This window comes from Arctopsyche grandis, chromosome 3 (assembly GCF_051622035.1).
Source record: "Arctopsyche grandis isolate Sample6627 chromosome 3, ASM5162203v2, whole genome shotgun sequence".
In the NCBI taxonomy this organism is placed as follows: domain Eukaryota; kingdom Metazoa; phylum Arthropoda; class Insecta; order Trichoptera; family Hydropsychidae; genus Arctopsyche; species Arctopsyche grandis.
Genome location: NC_135357.1, coordinates 3,987,713 through 4,004,011, shown reverse-complemented (window position 1 = coordinate 4,004,011; position 16,299 = coordinate 3,987,713). Strand labels below are relative to the sequence as shown.

At 37.7% G+C, this 16,299-nt stretch overlaps 2 protein-coding genes and 2 long non-coding RNA genes across 4 annotated transcripts in view; 1 reads left to right on the top strand and 3 right to left on the bottom strand.

Moving 5' to 3' along the window:
• Nucleotides 1-37: 37 nt before the first annotated feature.
• The window catches only part of LOC143909787 (uncharacterized), a 279,264-nt gene continuing 263,002 nt past the window's right edge, over nucleotides 38-16,299 (bottom strand). Inside the window, exons 4-6 of the long non-coding RNA XR_013260375.1 lie at nucleotides 1,601-1,927; nucleotides 399-1,174; nucleotides 38-307 (exon numbers count right to left, since the gene is read on the bottom strand). This is a non-coding gene — a long non-coding RNA (uncharacterized LOC143909787). The remainder of the gene's footprint in view (nucleotides 308-398; nucleotides 1,175-1,600; nucleotides 1,928-16,299) is intronic.
• On the bottom strand, nucleotides 128-2,595 carry LOC143909785 (uncharacterized). The gene is made up of 2 exons (XM_077427957.1): nucleotides 1,176-2,595; nucleotides 128-854 (listed from the first exon to the last, which is right to left on the bottom strand). The coding sequence occupies exon 1, from the start codon at nucleotides 2,371-2,373 to the stop codon at nucleotides 1,918-1,920; it is 456 nt and encodes a 151-aa protein (XP_077284083.1). The 5' UTR covers nucleotides 2,374-2,595; the 3' UTR covers nucleotides 128-854; nucleotides 1,176-1,917.
• Nucleotides 6,107-7,933, bottom strand: LOC143908987 (uncharacterized). The gene is made up of 2 exons (XR_013260315.1): nucleotides 7,374-7,933; nucleotides 6,107-7,297 (listed from the first exon to the last, which is right to left on the bottom strand). It is a non-coding gene; the product is annotated as an uncharacterized LOC143908987 (long non-coding RNA).
• Nucleotides 7,801-16,099, top strand: LOC143909966 (uncharacterized). Its single transcript, XM_077428290.1, has 5 exons — nucleotides 7,801-8,147; nucleotides 8,212-10,271; nucleotides 15,413-15,470; nucleotides 15,530-15,706; nucleotides 15,878-16,099. The coding sequence occupies exons 1-5, from the start codon at nucleotides 8,079-8,081 to the stop codon at nucleotides 16,097-16,099; spliced, it is 2,586 nt and encodes an 861-aa protein (XP_077284416.1). The 5' UTR covers nucleotides 7,801-8,078.

Sequence of the window (16,299 nt, the reverse complement as noted above, 5' to 3'; positions counted from 1 at the left end):
TAGCAGCCTACATCGCAGCCCACATAGCAGCCCACATCGCAGCCTTCATAGCAGCCCACATTGCAGCCTACATAGCAGCCCACATCGCAGCCTACATAGCAGCCCACATCGCAGCCTACATAGCAGCCCACATCGCAGCCTACATAGCAGCCCACATCGCAGCCTACATAGCAGCCCACATCGCAGCCTACATAGCAGCCCACATCGCAGCCTACATAGCAGCCTACATCGCAGCCTACATAGCAGCCCACATCGCAGCCTACATAGCAGCCCACAGCGCAGCCTACATAGCAGCCCACATCGCAGCCTACATAGCAGCCCACATCGCAGCCTACATAGCAGCCCACATCGCAGCCTACATAGCAGCCCACATCGCAGCCTACATAGCAACCGCAGACTTCATAGCAACCGCAGACTTCACGCAACCGCAGCCTTCAACGCAGTCTACAACGCAACCCTCAACGCAGACTTCAAACGCAGTCCGCTAAATGTTCCTACAACTAGTGACCATGTCAAACAACTCCGCAGCTTTCGCCACAACAAGACGCAACCCGGAGACAACAACCAAATGGATCCACTACTGTTGATCCGCCAGCACCGCTCATCACACCTTCGATGATTCATCACCTCGATGAGCCCATGCAGGACGCCGCAGCCTGCACAACAGCACCGTCCAGACCGTCACAAACCTTCACTACCATTGTAACGACCGCAACAGTAACATGGTGTGAAAGTACATATGGACCAGCTACCAACACAACCCGCTGTTGAGTCAACCCACTCCAGCACAACCGGCGAAACAAATCGCCACTGAGCCAACTAGCTCCAACACAACACAGCCGCTGTCGAGACAACTAACTCCAGCACAATCAGCACAACGCCTGCACAACAACATCGTCCAGACCACCAACCTTCACTATCAACGTAGCCTAGACAGAATAAGCAACATGGTAGAAAAGAACAACTCGGACTGGTACGCAAAACAAGACCCGCTGCCGAGACAACTAACTCCAGCACAACCAACGAAGACCAGCACTCAACGCACTTCGTCAACCAACGTTCTTCACGCAAGATCCGCTGTCGAGACAACTAACTCCAGCACAACCAACGAAGACCAGCACACAACGCACTTCGTCAACCAACGTTCTTCACGCAAGACCCGCTGCCGAGACAACTAACTCCAGCACAACCAACGAAGACCAGCACTCAACGCACTTCGTCAACCAACGTTCTTCACGCAAGATCCGCTGTCGAGACAACTAACTCCAGCACAACCAACGAAGACCAGCACACAACGCACTTCGTCAACCAACGTTCTTCACGCAAGACCCGCTGCCGAGACAACTAACTCCAGCACAACCAACGAAGACCAGCACTCAACGCACTTCGTCAACCAACGTTCTTCACGCAAGATCCGCTGTCGAGACAACTAACTCCAGCACAACCAACGAAGACCAGCACTCAACGCACTTCGTCAACCAACGTTCTTCAAGCAAGATCCGCTGTCGAGACAACTAACTCCAGCACAACCAACGAAGACCAGCACTCAACGCACTTCGTCAACCAACGTTCTTCACGCAAGACCCGCTGCCGAGACAACTAACTTCAGCACCACCAGCAAAACAGTCACGCGAATGACTCCACGCAGAACACAGCAGCCTGCACAACAGCACCATCCAAGCCATCACAAACCTTCACTACCAACGCAGCTCGCCCAAAATAAGCAACCTGGTAGAGAACAAGACTTGGACCGGCATGCAACACAAGACCCGCTGTTGAGACAACTTTCTCCAGCACAACCGGACAAACAACGACGCCATCGAGTCAATAGACTCCAACACATCGAGATTCCCACAAAATCACACACATCGCTAACACTCACCGGAGAGCCATGTAGGAATCTCGTCGTCGTCATCGTCATCGAAACCTTCGAGAATATTCCGCAACAACAAAATACATCGAGCGGAACACCATCAAGCATTCCAGAAAATTCGACGCCTCGACGAAAACAAAATTCCTCTCGTACGCGTCAATAACCACTTCCATCAAGCATTCCAGAAAATTCGACGCCTCGACGAAAACAAAATTCCTCTCGTACGCGTCAATAACCACTTCCATCAAGCATTCCAGAAAATTCGACGCCTCGACGAAAACAAAATTCCTCTCGTACGCGTCAATAACCACTTCCACCAAGCATTCCAAAAACACTATAAAAGGAGGTACAACCCAAACAACGCCAGTCGACCCACAACAGCAAGCGTCGACACACAGCACCAGACCAGTCGACCCACAACAGCAAGCGTCGACACACAGCACCAGACCAGTCGACCCAGAGCAGCAAGCGTCGACACACAGCAGCAGACCAGTCAACATACAGCTCCTGACCAGCCACCACTACACTACGCGGACTTGGAAGATCAACCAGCCGGACGAGCCAGCAACACACTGCCGTATCCAGAGACCTTCCGTACATAGCTGAATGCTGAGCCAGCGACACTCTACCATATCCAGAGACCGCTGAACGACATACTTTTGCCCACAAATACCATACCTTTGTACAACCATAGGCAAACAATAAAACTTTATAAAACTAGCACAACAGTGTTTCGTTAGGCCGGGATACGGTCAACACACATGTAACCCGCCTACATTGGTACTAATCCGACGTGATCTACGCAACCTTCTGATCATCCAACAGCGCTGTCAACACATCGCTACCCCGCCTACATTGGTGACCCCATCTTTGAACCACACAACAGTGTTTCGTTAGGCCGGGATACGGTCAACACATCGTACCCCGCCTACAACGTTATTCCATACAGGTGAAGCATAGGTTAATAAAGGTAATATGAGCGCGCGATATAATTTTATTTTATTTAGCGTTGATAAAGAACTATGGCGATTAAATATTGGATATATTGAGGATATACCCCGCATCGCCTTGCACTTTTCGTTAGTATGATAGTTATCGTTAGTATTGTTACGTACACCGCGTAAGTGCAATCGGATTAAGCCGAATAGAATCCCAGAGACTGTGTGACCGTTCGAAGATTATCTCCCCCGTATGTACTTATCGGCGATAGCACTCCCGTGCAGTTCTCAGAACTGACCCATACCATGGGACCGAATGTCGTGGGAATACATATCCGAATACGTGACTATACAATAGGTAAACAGATTAGACGTCCAAGATGTCCTGGGAAATCTATCTTTTATAAGGCGATACTTTGGCGATATCAGGTCATTCTGGACTGAGCACTGCCAGTGCGTGTATCTCCTTAATCATCAATAAATGCTATGAAACGACTTTGGCCTTTTACTTGGATCCTCCACCCACCCCTACGCAACAGTATGATGGAATTTTCGGATGCCAGATGTTGCGTTATAGAGATTTTAGTGACTTTTGGGGGAGCGCTTTGTGACCAATGATCACCGAACCGATAATTCATAGTGGGGGGAGCTGCAGAGATTAGCCTTCCCGTGTCGATATGGGGTACACCTCAACCCCCAAATTCTTGTTTTTTCAACTATTTGTAAAACAGTAATAGTATCTAGCTGAAATTTGTTGTATTCCACAAACATATTCTATAAACATATAGTTTTCGAACTCGGAGGACAGGTTGGTTTCAGGGATCTCTCTATTGGATGTCCACAGGGCTCCGTTTTGGGACCTATCCTTTGGAACATTCTCGTCAATGACCTCTTTACAATCAATTTGCCGGAGGGTTGCAGGTTGGTTGTGTATGCTGATGACATCGTGTTGTTAACGCACGCAAAGTCCCGTGTTGAGATGGAATGTAGAGCTACTGCGGCACTTCACCTTCTAGACGATTGGGCCATAATTAACAAACTTTCTTTCTCGCCCTCTAAGTCCAAGTGCTTACTATTAAAAGGTTCTCTTGTTAGAGCCCCTAATATCAAATTCGGAGACTGTAAGATCAAATTCGTCAACGAGTACACGTATTTAGGTGTTGTTCTCGATGTCGGGCTTACATTCAATGGTCATATTGGGAAAGCATTAGATAAAGCTAAGGTTTCCTTTGGTCGTATTGGTCGCCTTTGTGGTCGCTCTTGGGGTTTGGGTTTCCATGAAAAACGCTTGGTATACGATGCTGTGTTTGTGAACTCTTTGACGTATGCATCTAGCATTTGGGGTCATCGTGTCGAATTAAAGACGGTCCGTCGTACATTAAATAGTGGTCAGCGTTTTCCTCTGATCGCTCTTACCCAGGCTTATCGCACTGCGTCTACTGACTCACTACAGATTCTTGCGGGTACATTGCCACTTGACTTGGTCGTCCAAATAAGAGCTGCTCGAGAAAAACTTCGTGGTGGGTTAGATGCTTCCGTCTCAGGCGTCCTTTTCCGTGCTCCTAATCAGTCACAGTGCGATGATCCTCGATTCTGGCAAAGTTTGAAGTCTGTTGTTTTAAATTGTGCTATTTCGGCTTGGCAACTTAGATGGGATTGTTCCTCTAAAGGTAGACAAACCTATTTGTTTTTTTCCGAGGGTCACTTCGCGCCTTGAGCGTGGTTGGCTGTCGCCTAGTTTTTGGACCAGTCAATTTTTAACTGGTCATGGCCACTTTAACGGCAAGCTCGCATCTATGGGCTTGGTATCTGAATCCTTTTGTCCATGTTCTTTTCCGGAGCAGGATGCAGATCATATTATGTGGTCCTGTCCTGGGATGGAGGCTGAGAGGAGGGTTCTGCTGGACAGCGTCAGGGGTTCTCTCATTGGCCCCCTACATCATGGGGATCTAATAATGAGTAAAGCATCGTTTAGAGCTTTCGAAAAGTTCGCGGAATGCTTTGGGAAGCTGTGTTCCCCTGGATGCTACTACTCCACTTAATTGCAAAAGCATTTATGTGTTGATTTATTATTATTATTATTTTTTATATTATATTCTGTGAATGTGTGTGTGCTTGCGTGCTTATGCACGCATAATCATGCGTACATGTATGTTTACTTGAGGTGTGCGTGCATTCGCACGGCACATCTCAGGTTTTGTTTCCTACCGCATGCGCGCTTTATGTGTTCATGCGTTGTTGTTAATTTTGTACTTGGTTATGTACAGTGTGGTTTTTTTATTAGAACAGTTATTACGATAGATATTTTATATGAGATATATGGGGGAAGGCGAGTGCAACAGTGACGATGCTGTTTATTCTGACGAAGAGAATGCTTCGCGCAAAACGGTGACTGACCGTGCATCGCATTGGTACTGCCAGAACCCCGGCGGTCACCACAGACGGTTACATTTACATAAATATAGCATTAGAGGTAGCAATAAATCACAGAATTTAAAATTAAATAAGAGTAGGAAAAACGTGTATGTATGGAAGTGTTGTTACTTATAATAAGCTGACAGATGAAATTACAAATATACTTGTAATATTGATAAACTTATGGTAGCTGTAAGGTAACACCTCAAACAGTGTGTATGTATCTATGTACATATGTGAATGTATGTGTATATATTATTATTTGTGTGATTGAATATAATTAGTTATTAAGCTTGGCTATATCTTAAATAAACAAATAAAACCTTTATTGTTTCAACACTCTACAATCACACATCCTATTCAAATCTAAACTGTCAAATATCATTCTGATTGTATAGATACTCCTCTCAAAACTTGTCTACCTAAATCTTGTTTACACAAAACTGCTATTTGGAAAATATAATATAAGCATTTGAGAATAATGGTTATAATTTTTATCATCTCTTCCTCGTCCCTGTAAAAAGCTATTCGCTCCACAAAATAATTTTATTTCTGAAAAGCTCGCCAGCCGCTACACACATATGAATTGTCATCGTAGTATATTCTGCTTACAATCTACTATTTCTGCATTTTAATTTACATGTTATATTTAAGAAAGGAAATAACTGTATCATAATGCAATTTTATAGAGTTATAATTACTTAAGTATGTTTCGAAATCTTAATTCACTGAAATAAATCCCAATTTATGATTGATCGTGTAAATACAATATGACTCGGAATTCCCAAACATTGGATATATTTTTTTTTTTTTTGATGCTTGACCATTTCTCGTCCACCTTGATTTTTCGGTTTTAAATTGAAATAAGAGTCAGGTAATTGGGTTTAAATACGGGCCACTCAAGCAACAGAATAGCATTTATTCATATAAAAGCATTAAAATATAATTTTAATAACATTTAAAACAATCGTAACAAAAAATATATATTCATTAATTTAAAACACAAAAAAGACACATGAAATAAGTGATTTCAACATTGAATCATTGAAGAATCACCAAATAAAAAAAAAATCAGATGTCTCCGTTCTTCGGTGAATTCTTTTCATGAGTTTTAAGACACAATATTGATAATGGACTTTTCGCAAGAGAATAGGTAAAAGACAATGATTACAACTATTAAATTATTTTAATTAAAAGAGATAAACTTTATATGGTGAGTGATTAGCTGATTAATATTAAAGTCATATATGTAATTATGAGAATAACAGAATTACACATCTTAAGAAAAATTGCTTTTAACAATATAAATAAGTAATAAAGGTAAAACATTATAAACAAACAATATATGTAAAACATTAATTATTTAGAAAAGGTAAAAACATATATACATAATTTAAAAAATATGAAGATACATACATATATACAAAAAAATTTATGTATCAATTTTAAGTTCTGGTAGAACAATGTGAAAACAAGGTTATAATCTAATCGTGATATTTTAGTCAGTTTGGAACTATAAATAAACAATATTTTTATGGAAAACAAAAGTTTAAACCAGTCTAAGTATTTTCTGCATACCTCTGAACTATTAAATATAATAAAGTTTATTTCAGCTTCATGAGATGGGATGAGTTGGAAATAATTATATTTTTAAATAATCTATATAATATCTGTCCATCCACTATTAAAACTCCAATCATAGATCCATCTCCAAATCCTTAACAACATTAGTGAGAGCTAAGCGTTCGGCATGAGAATCGGCAGTCACTATATATTTTGGATTTATGTTCCCCAGAAATCTTTCAAAAGAGCAAATGCTGAAAAATTCTCAAAAGTTGTTAGACTTTAGTAGTGATAACTGCTAATGGAACAGCGCTGGCTATACTTTCTGTCAGAACAAAAGTTATAGTGTGTTGTTGCAAATCACAGGATGACGTTGAGTCAATAAATATAATGTTATTGTGGTTTGGTCTCTCTTCATTAGCGGAGTTGTGATTATTACAGTAAAGGGATTTTCTATAAATTTAATTTTGGCGCCTCCTATTCTCCCTATACATTGAATGTATATTTTCTGTAAGAAAAGAATTTTAAATTTATTATGTAGCTTTATAAAATGTTCATTTGTTCAATGTCATAATATTCATTACCTTGATCATACTAGTCATTTTTCCACCTCTTTCATATAAAAATGCAGCATGCTGTTGAACTGCCTCCACCGCATCCACTATACTATGAAAATAGCATTGAAATCAGTGGAACCCAATCACGGGAATGTTTATCGACTTGGAAACGATCCACCTTGAATTTGTTAGACCAGCATACAATGACATCCATCCCGGCAAAAAGCTTTATGGATAAACCGTCATCTGATGTGGAACCCACGGGGTTATGTTTGTATTCTTTAGAAAAGTTGGACATGACAGAGGAGGGGCAGTAGATGTTAGATATGCGTTCAGCTATATCAGCGGCTTCGAAGAAAAGTGACTGACTGACTGACTCATGAATGGATTATATATGTAGCGGTATGAATACACACACGTCAAATGTCAAATGTAAAAACGTAAACAAATGTCTGTTTGTGTGTGAGCTATCGACGCGACACCGGTGGCGAGTACTAGTTACGTCAATTCGGATGGGAAACTTAGATAAGCGGAGCGACTTAGATATACACAAGCCTAGTGGTCGTTGCGCCGAGTTGGTGGGCAATGACTACATGGTACACAATTTAGACTAAGGATGTCACTAATTAGTAAAAAGCAAGGCTAGGGAAGTGGTTGCGATGGAGTGCAGGCTTTGTCTTGGACCAGCTCCGGCCGCATCTTCCGTCTCCATCTTCCGGAGACCAGATCCTCATGCAGAGCGTCTGGAGCAACGCATTCGGACCTGCTGTCAAATTTATGTCGGTGCTGGTTACATTACAGGTTACAATTACTTATTGTGGTTTACTCTTCTCACCGCTTGATCCTACTATTTTTCCATCTGCAGGTCAAAAGAGGCGATGGGCTGCCAGACAGGGTGTGTCTTTCGTGTAAGACCAGTCTGGAATTGTTGATCAGCTTTCGAAAGGCTTGTTTTCGGAACAACGAATCGTCTCAACTGAGGTTAGACGATTGCTCGAAGATCAAGACTGAAGAAGTTTTATTGGAAGATTTAATATGGGACGATGAGCCTTCGCAATCGACAATTCACCGAAAGAATAGTGAAACGTGCTTAAAGTCATTTCCCAGTGAATCTGAACTTATTTTACACAAAAGATCACATCCTGGAGAAAAGCTGTTCAAATGTGATATTTGTTTAAAATCATTTATTCGAAAAAATACACTTGTCAGACATTTAAGAGATCACACGGGTGAAAAGCCTTACGAGTGTGACATTTGTCTAAAATCATGTACTAATAAATATAGACTTGTGTCACATTTGAGATCTCACACAGGAGAAAAGCCATACAAGTGTGAAATTTGTCTGAAATCATTTATTGGAAAATATAATCTGCAGAATCATAAAAAATTGCATGCTGGAATAAATCTACACAAATGTGAAATTTGTTTAAAATCATATGTTCGTAAAGATAAACTTGAGACACATTTGAGATCTCACACCGGGGAAAAGCCTTACAAGTGTGACATTTGTCTAAAATCATTTAGTCATAAATCTGGCCTCGAAGTACATATAAATATTCATGCTAGGATAAAACCACATAAATGTAACATTTGTTTAAAATCATTTATTTGTAAAAGTAAACTTGTGTCACATTTGAGATCTCACACGGGGGAAAGGCCATACATGTGTGAAATTTGTCTAAAATCATTTTCTCAAAAATCTAACCACGAGCAACATAAAAAATTGCATGCTGAAATAAAACTACACAAATGTGAAATTTGTTTAAAATCATATGTTCGTAAAGATAAACTTGAGAGCCATTTGAGATCTCACACGGGGGAAAAGCCTTACAAGTGTGAAATTTGTCTGAAATCATTTACTCAAAAATATAGTCTCAAGAACCATAAAAAATTGCATGCTGGAATAAAACCACACAAATGTGACATTTGTTTAAAATCATTTATTCGAAAAGATGTATTTGTGTTACACTTGAGATCTCACATGGGGGAAAAGCCATACAAGTGTGGAATTTGTATAAAATCATATGTTTGTAAAAATGAACTTGTGTCACATTTGAGATCTCACACGGGGGAAAAGCCTTACAAGTGTGACATTTGTCTAAAATCATTTAGTCATAAATCTGGCCTCGTAGTACATATAAAATTTCATGCTGGGATAAAACCACATAAATGTAACATTTGTTTAAAATCATTTATTTGTAAAAGTAAACTGGTGTCACATTTGAGATCTCACACGGGGGAAAAGCCTTACATGTGTGAAATTTGTCTGAGATCATTTACTGTAAAATCTTACCTCGATAAACATATAAAATTGCATGCTGGGATAAAACCACACAAATGTGACATTTGTTTAAAATCATATGTTTGTAAAAATGAACTTGTGTCACATTTGAGATCTCATACAGGGGAAAAGCCATACAAGTGTGACATTTGTCTAAAATCATTTAGTCATAAATCTGGCCTCGTAGTACATATAAAATTTCATGCTGGGATAAAACCACATAAATGTAACATTTGTTTAAAATCATTTATTTTTAAAAGTAAACTTGTGTCACATTTGAGATCTCACACGGGGGAAAAGCCTTACATGTGTGAAATTTGTCTGAAATCATTTACTGTAAAATCTTACCTCGATAAACATAAAAAATTGCATGCTGGGATAAAACCACACAAATGTGACATTTGTTTAAAATCATATGTTCGTAAAGATAAACTTGAGAGCCATTTGAGATCTCACACGGGGGAAAAGCCTTACAAGTGTGACATTTGTCTAAAATCATTTTCTCAAAAATCTAACCACGAGCAACATAAAAAATTGCATGCTGAAATAAAACTACACGAATGTGAAATTTGTTTAAAATCATATGTTCGTAAAGATAAACTTGAGAGCCATTTGAGATCTCACACGGGGGAAAAGCCTTACAAGTGTGACATTTGTCTAAAATCATTTAGTCATAAATCTGGCCTCGTAGTACATATAAAATTTCATGCTGGGATAAAACCACATAAATGTAACATTTGTTTAAAATCATTTTTTTGTAAAAGTAAACTTGTGTCACATTTGAGATCTCACACGGGGGAAAAGCCTTACACGTGTGAAATTTGTCTGAAATCATTTACTGTAAAATCTTACCTCGATAAACATAAAAAATTGCATGCTGGGATAAAACCACAAAATGTGACATTTGTTTAAAATCATATGTTTGTAAAAATGAACTTGTGTCACATTTGAGATCTCATACAGGGGAAAAGCCATACAAGTGTGAAATTTGTCTAAAATCATTTTCTCAAAAATCTAACCACGAGCAACATAAAAAATTGCATGCTGAAATAAAACTACACAAATGTGAAATTTGTTTAAAATCATATGTTCGTAAAGATAAACTTGAGAGCCATTTGAGATCTCACACGGGGGAAAAGCCTTACAAGTGTGACATTTGTCTGAAATCATTTACGCAAAAATATAGTCTCAAGAACCATAAAAAATTGCATGCTGGAATAAAACCACACAAATGTGACATTTGTTTAAAATCATTTATTCGAAAAGATGTATTTGTGTTACATTTGAGATCTCACATGGGGGAAAAGCCATACAAGTGTGGAATTTGTATAAAATCATATGTTTGTAAAAATGAACTTGTGTCACATTTGAGATCTCACACGGGGGTAAAGCCTTACAAGTGTGACATTTGTCTAAAATCATTTAGTCATAAATCTGGCCTCGTAGTACATATAATATTTCATGCTGGGATAAAACCACATAAATGTAACATTTGTTTAAAATCATTTATTTGTAAAAGTAAACTGGTGTCACATTTGAGATCTCACACGGGGGAAAAGCCTTACATGTGTGAAATTTGTCTGAAATCATTTACTGTAAAATCTTACCTCGATAAACATAAAAAATTGCATGCTGGGATAAAACCACAAAATGTGACATTTGTTTAAAATCATATGTTTGTAAAAATGAACTTGTGTCACATTTGAGATCTCATACAGGGGAAAAGCCATACAAGTGTGAAATTTGTCTAAAATCATTTTCTCAAAAATCTAACCACGAGCAACATAAAAAATTGCATGCTGAAATAAAACTACACAAATGTGAAATTTGTTTAAAATCATATGTTCGTAAAGATAAACTTGAGAGCCATTTGAGATCTCACATGGGGGAAAAGCCTTACAAGTGTGACATTTGTCTGAAATCATTTAGTCATAAATCTGGCCTCGTAGTACATATAAAATTTCATGCTGGGATAAAACCACATAAATGTAACATTTGTTTAAAATCATTTTTTTGTAAAAGTAAACTTGTGTCACATTTGAGATCTCACACGGGGGAAAAGCCTTACATGTGTGAAATTTGTCTGAAATCATTTACTGTAAAATCTTACCTCGATAAACATAAAAAATTGCATGCTGGGATAAAACCACACAAATGTGACATTTGTTTAAAATCATATGTTTGTAAAAATGAACTTGTGTCACATTTGAGATCTCATACAGGGGAAAAGCCATACAAGTGTGAAATTTGTCTAAAATCATTTTCTCAAAAATCTAACCACGAGCAACATAAAAAATTGCATGCTGAAATAAAACTACACAAATGTGAAATTTGTTTAAAATCATATGTTCGTAAAGATAAACTTGAGAGCCATTTGAGATCTCACACGGGGGAAAAGCCTTACAAGTGTGACATTTGTCTAAAATCATTTAGTCATAAATCTGGCCTCGTAGTACATATAAAATTTCATGCTGGGATAAAACCACATAAATGTAACATTTGTTTAAAATCATTTTTTTGTAAAAGTAAACTTGTGTCACATTTGAGATCTCACACGGGGGAAAAGCCTTACACGTGTGAAATTTGTCTGAAATCATTTACTGTAAAATCTTACCTCGATAAACATAAAAAATTGCATGCTGGGATAAAACCACAAAATGTGACATTTGTTTAAAATCATATGTTTGTAAAAATGAACTTGTGTCACATTTGAGATCTCACACGGGGGAAAAGCCTTACAAGTGTGACATTTGTCTAAAATCATTTTCTCAAAAATCTAACCACGAGCAACATAAAAAATTGCATGCTGAAATAAAACTACACGAATGTGAAATTTGTTTAAAATCATATGTTCGTAAAGATAAACTTGAGAGCCATTTGAGATCTCACACGGGGGAAAAGCCTTACAAGTGTGACATTTGTCTAAAATCATTTAGTCATAAATCTGGCCTCGTAGTACATATAAAATTTCATGCTGGGATAAAACCACATAAATGTAACATTTGTTTAAAATCATTTTTTTGTAAAAGTAAACTTGTGTCACATTTGAGATCTCACACGGGGGAAAAGCCTTACACGTGTGAAATTTGTCTGAAATCATTTACTGTAAAATCTTACCTCGATAAACATAAAAAATTGCATGCTGGGATAAAACCACAAAATGTGACATTTGTTTAAAATCATATGTTTGTAAAAATGAACTTGTGTCACATTTGAGATCTCATACAGGGGAAAAGCCATACAAGTGTGAAATTTGTCTAAAATCATTTTCTCAAAAATCTAACCACGAGCAACATAAAAAATTGCATGCTGAAATAAAACTACACAAATGTGAAATTTGTTTAAAATCATATGTTCGTAAAGATAAACTTGAGAGCCATTTGAGATCTCACACGGGGGAAAAGCCTTACAAGTGTGACATTTGTCTGAAATCATTTACGCAAAAATATAGTCTCAAGAACCATAAAAAATTGCATGCTGGAATAAAACCACACAAATGTGACATTTGTTTAAAATCATTTATTCGAAAAGATGTATTTGTGTTACATTTGAGATCTCACATGGGGGAAAAGCCATACAAGTGTGGAATTTGTATAAAATCATATGTTTGTAAAAATGAACTTGTGTCACATTTGAGATCTCACACGGGGGTAAAGCCTTACAAGTGTGACATTTGTCTAAAATCATTTAGTCATAAATCTGGCCTCGTAGTACATATAATATTTCATGCTGGGATAAAACCACATAAATGTAACATTTGTTTAAAATCATTTATTTGTAAAAGTAAACTGGTGTCACATTTGAGATCTCACACGGGGGAAAAGCCTTACATGTGTGAAATTTGTCTGAAATCATTTACTGTAAAATCTTACCTCGATAAACATAAAAAATTGCATGCTGGGATAAAACCACACAAATGTGACATTTGTTTAAAATCATATGTTCGTAAAGATAAACTTGAGAGCCATTTGAGATCTCACACGGGGGAAAAGCCTTACAAGTGTGACATTTGTCTAAAATCATTTTCTCAAAAATCTAACCACGAGCAACATAAAAAATTGCATGCTGAAATAAAACTACACAAATGTGAAATTTGTTTAAAATCATATGTTCGTAAAGATAAACTTGAGAGCCATTTGAGATCTCACATGGGGGAAAAGCCTTACAAGTGTGACATTTGTCTGAAATCATTTAGTCATAAATCTGGCCTCGTAGTACATATAAAATTTCATGCTGGGATAAAACCACATAAATGTAACATTTGTTTAAAATCATTTTTTTGTAAAAGTAAACTTGTGTCACATTTGAGATCTCACACGGGGGAAAAGCCTTACACGTGTGAAATTTGTCTGAAATCATTTACTGTAAAATCTTACCTCGATAAACATAAAAAATTGCATGCTGGGATAAAACCACAAAATGTGACATTTGTTTAAAATCATATGTTTGTAAAAATGAACTTGTGTCACATTTGAGATCTCATACAGGGGAAAAGCCATACAAGTGTGAAATTTGTCTAAAATCATTTTCTCAAAAATCTAACCACGAGCAACATAAAAAATTGCATGCTGAAATAAAACTACACAAATGTGAAATTTGTTTAAAATCATATGTTCGTAAAGATAAACTTGAGAGCCATTTGAGATCTCACATGGGGGAAAAGCCTTACAAGTGTGACATTTGTCTGAAATCATTTAGTCATAAATCTGGCCTCGTAGTACATATAAAATTTCATGCTGGGATAAAACCACATAAATGTAACATTTGTTTAAAATCATTTTTTTGTAAAAGTAAACTTGTGTCACATTTGAGATCTCACACGGGGGAAAAGCCTTACATGTGTGAAATTTGTCTGAAATCATTTACTGTAAAATCTTACCTCGATAAACATAAAAAATTGCATGCTGGGATAAAACCACACAAATGTGACATTTGTTTAAAATCATATGTTTGTAAAAATGAACTTGTGTCACATTTGAGATCTCATACAGGGGAAAAGCCATACAAGTGTGAAATTTGTCTAAAATCATTTTCTCAAAAATCTAACCACGAGCAACATAAAAAATTGCATGCTGAAATAAAACTACACAAATGTGAAATTTGTTTAAAATCATATGTTCGTAAAGATAAACTTGAGAGCCATTTGAGATCTCACACGGGGGAAAAGCCTTACAAGTGTGAAATTTGTCTGAAATCATTTACTCAAAAATCTAGCCTCGGGACACATAAAAAATTGCATGCTGAAATTAAACTACACAAATGTGACATTTGTTTAAAATCATTTATTCGAAAAGATGATCTTGTGAGACATTTAAGATCTCACATAGGAGAAAAGCCATACAAGTGTGAAATTTGTCTAAAATCATTTTCTCAAAAATCTAACCACGAGCAACATAAAAAATTGCATGCTGGATAAAACCACACAAATGTGAAATTTGTTTAAAATCATTACTCGAAAATCTATCCTCTGGTCATCTATCCTAGGATAAATATAAAAAAAAAAAATTGTTACGATATAAATACTGTTAATATTCTTACATTTTGGCTATATGCGTGCCATGATGTTTCTGGCGCCTCCCTCATTGCAGTTTATTTAAATAATTTTAAGAGAAATAATAATTGAAAATTAAATACACAGATATGTTATTTGGCTTACTTGTTTTATTTATTTTATATGTAATAATTTTTATATATTGGATGAAATTGTGATAATTTTGGTAAACAAACTTCATCATCCTAATCCAGAGGGCGGCAAACCGCGGCTCTTTTTTTAAAGTACTTGTAGGTCGAGAGGTTATGTTGTGACCGAAACCTGGCCTACGGAAACTCGTTGTAGTTACAAAGTATATTTATTTTCTCCAGAATACAATTTATGGTAAGAACAGAAAATTTCACGGGGAAGTGGGCTAGTTGCCTGCTTCAGGGAAAAGTCTGGACTGGACTGCTGCTCCGTCTGCTGTGCGGGTTTATATATGGAAGTTCTAAGCGTGGCGTGTGCAAAAGATCTCTTTGTTCTCCAGGGCACGTGTTCTCAGGGCGAGAGTTTTATAGCTTTGGGGTCAAAGCCAGGACGATGTCCGTAAGAGAATGGGGTCATACGCTTCCTTTGTTTTCAAGACACGTGTATACGAAGCACGTGTCGACCTATTTTCGAAGCGCGTGTTTTATAGGTTCAAGCGCCACACATAAATGCTTTTTCTTTGTTTCCACGAACACGTGTAAATGATTGCCACGAGTAAACGATTTTCAGGATATGTGTCGCAGTGGCCTGGTGAGATCATTGTTTGTTTATGATCGAACGATGAACTCTTTCTTCTGGAATGGTCGAAGGGGTCGTTGCTCTCGAGTTCTGCGTGATTGTACAGGATATATGGGATCACTGTTTTTGCTTAGAAATGGCACACTTTGTGTTATATTCCTACATACTCTAAAACAGGCATGGGCAACCTTTTTGGATGAAGGGCCACATTAGAATTTAAAAATGAGTGGCGGACCGCAATTAAATACTTATGGGAACTAGTCTTGTTGTGAAGGTCTTCTTCACCACCAGTCCGCCATGTATTATAGACAGGTTCGTCTGTGTTCGGTATTAATACAGCTATATGTTGAATATGGTATTTATTTGGTAGTAACACGTATACACAAGTATGATTAATTGTTGGTAAAAGTATG